The 2,607-nt window shown below is 43.7% G+C and overlaps 1 protein-coding gene across 1 annotated transcript; it reads right to left on the bottom strand.

Moving 5' to 3' along the window:
• Positions 1-307: 307 nt before the first annotated feature.
• LOC129232354 (uncharacterized) lies at positions 308-2,195 on the bottom strand (the record flags this gene model as incomplete). Its single annotated transcript, XM_054866503.1, has 2 exons — positions 1,428-2,195; positions 308-1,313 (listed from the first exon to the last, which is right to left on the bottom strand). Coding segments are annotated over exons 1-2 (1,774 nt in total), but the record flags the coding sequence as incomplete, so codon positions are not given.
• Positions 2,196-2,607: the final 412 nt, after the last annotated feature.

Genomic DNA, 2,607 nt, shown 5'->3' with positions numbered 1-2,607 from the left:
AAGTCTGTACCTGTCAAGTCTCTGAGTAACCGGTCAACCGCACTCAAAGCGTGGTGGGGAGTCATTGTACACTCGTCCCAAATAATTAGTTTTGCCGATTTCAGAAATTTTCCGTCTTCCGTGTTGTGACGAATGTTACAGGAAGAGTTATCCAAAATGGGTACCGGTAGCTTGAATCGGGAATGGGCTGTCCTGCCACCGTTCAAAATAATCGCTGCAATTCCAGTCCATGCAACGGGAACTGCTATTTCTCCTAATCCTCTGACTGAGTGTATTATTGCGTTAAAGAGGAAAGTTTTTCCTGAACCTGCAATAGCATTCACACAAAATGTTTTTGGCGATGCATCGTCAACATTTCGGATCGCAAGCATTATGGCTTCAAAAACGGAACGCTGCTCCGGATTCAACATTGCTGACAGTTGCTCTCCCTCTTTCTTCTCCGTTTCAACATCGTAGGAATCTGTGCTGACATATTCGTGTGAGGTGGTGGGTTCTGGCAATCCAACGCGTGTAAGGGTCATGTTATGAGCATGAAGATGGTCTGCTATGTTGTGCAATGCGAGGTTTATACTCTCCTGCACAGCAGTATTTGAATGAAAGTCCTCATACAAAGAAGTCTTGAATTCTTCCCAAAGTTCCAGGGGAGATGCCGGGTTGCAAAAGACACAGATGAATGAAAATAATTGTCGTAATTTTGCAGGCATTTGAAATTGACATGCTTCAAGTAAGCAGTTTCGCCACTCGCCATCATCTTCTAACAAGTTCCTAGCTCGACATGCCTCCTTGAAAGACTCCATCGTGACGCCATCGAAGGTCCGTAACTCTTCAAAAGACTTTGCTCCCGGGACGTGAAAGAGAAGCATGCGAAGATGAAATCGTTCGATATCTTTCGGACTGACAGAATATAACCTCGACACAATTTTCTCTCCCAATCGTACTCGTCGCTCCCATTTGTTATTCTTCCAAACAAAATGTTTAGGAATGTCCACATACAGATAAATATTGGCGTCGGGATCTCTTGTATTCAGTTCAAACCAAGCAGTCAGCATCGTTTGTCGCTGAGCTGCTCTTTCCAGGGCTTGACGTTCTTCATCATCGTAAAAGTATACGGGTTGCATGTGAGGCAAATGAACAGGCAAGCGAATAATTGCATGGGACTTATCGTGCATTTTTTTCTCAAGAAGTCGCCACATTGCTTCTGGAGCAGATACATATCTGGCGTCCAAAAAGGTCTTAATTTCATCCCATGAGACAGAACCTTCACCGTTTTCCTCGAAGACGACTTTTGCACAGTCGTGGCCCTTGTAGACATACTTAAAAACATATTTTATTGACTTGATGGAACTGCATATTTCGAGATTGATATGGGCGTTATATTTTTTGGTGAGGTACGGGTTTTATGGGATGATCCATCTGTTGTCTACTACATTTCCGTTGAGTATAACGTGGTTTCCGTCGTCCCGACATCGATACATAGCATAACCATTGACACTGTCAGCCGTGACTGCTGTGAATGACTTAGGGTACCCTTTTGTGCAAACGCCGTCAGTTATGCATGGTGAATTGGGGTTTAGTGCCCCGCATGGGCCGTGAATCATTGTTGATTTAACGATCTCATGTAGTCGAGGATCCAGCGTTTCATCTGGCAGTTCTGCCGACACTATTAGGTCGATTGTTTCTGGGTCACGTATTTTATCCTCTTCTGCTAATATTAATAGCAGGTGCATATGTGGCAGTCCTCTTTTTTGAAACGCTATGACATGAATATCTGCCACAATTCGCCCGAAAATGCCATCCTTTTGCAGATCTTGGAGGAGAGCTTTCTTTTTCATGTCAAAGACTCGGGCAACCAAGTCAGGACGATCATGCGGCTTTTGTCCAGGAAAAAGGTTGTCCCGGATTTTTTTCCACTTTGGGTTGCAAGTAAAAGTCAAAAACAAGTCCGGCTTGCCATAGTCTCTGACTATCGACATGGCGTCTTGATAATTTTGCTGCATTGCTCTCGGACTCCCGATGAATGTCGAAGGAAGGATGACAGTAACACCCGCTCTCATGCCGGCTTCAGTAGCGAGGGCATTTATGTGGTCGGCAAGTCCCAGGTACGATTCCACTCGTAGAGTCTTTTGGTTGTGCCGAATGAAGTTCAAACGGTTACCTTCGACTTTCACGTACGAATCAACTACATATTGTTGCATTAGTTTCCCACCATACAAAATAGGATTGAAAATGTCTCTCTTGACTGATAGGCGGTGAATGTAAAACTGCAATTCAGTGTAACCTTGGTTAGTGTTAAAGCCTTTTTCACCAAGGGGGAAAAACAATGCGTAAGTCATAGGATCACAGTTTGGGTTGAGAGTATTAATTCTGAGTAGTTCTCGGTGCTTTGGATAAATACATATGTCTCGATTGTTTGGTGGGATGCCATCGGAGTTTTTGAAAATCATTGCAACTTCGTTACTTTTTGGAGCATTATATCTCCCTCTGTGTTGGTCGGAATCAAGTCTATGGTCACTAATGAACATTGTCACTTTCGAAGATGCCTCACGCCCTTCTTCCATAAAAACTTGCTGTTCCAAATCCCACATCATTTTATAAGCAGCTGCAAAA

The sequence above is a fragment of the Uloborus diversus genome, unplaced genomic scaffold (assembly GCF_026930045.1).
Source record: "Uloborus diversus isolate 005 unplaced genomic scaffold, Udiv.v.3.1 scaffold_1192, whole genome shotgun sequence".
Taxonomy (NCBI): domain Eukaryota; kingdom Metazoa; phylum Arthropoda; class Arachnida; order Araneae; family Uloboridae; genus Uloborus; species Uloborus diversus.
Note: the sequence above shows the minus strand (reverse complement) of the source record. Positions and strands in the feature narration are given on the sequence as shown.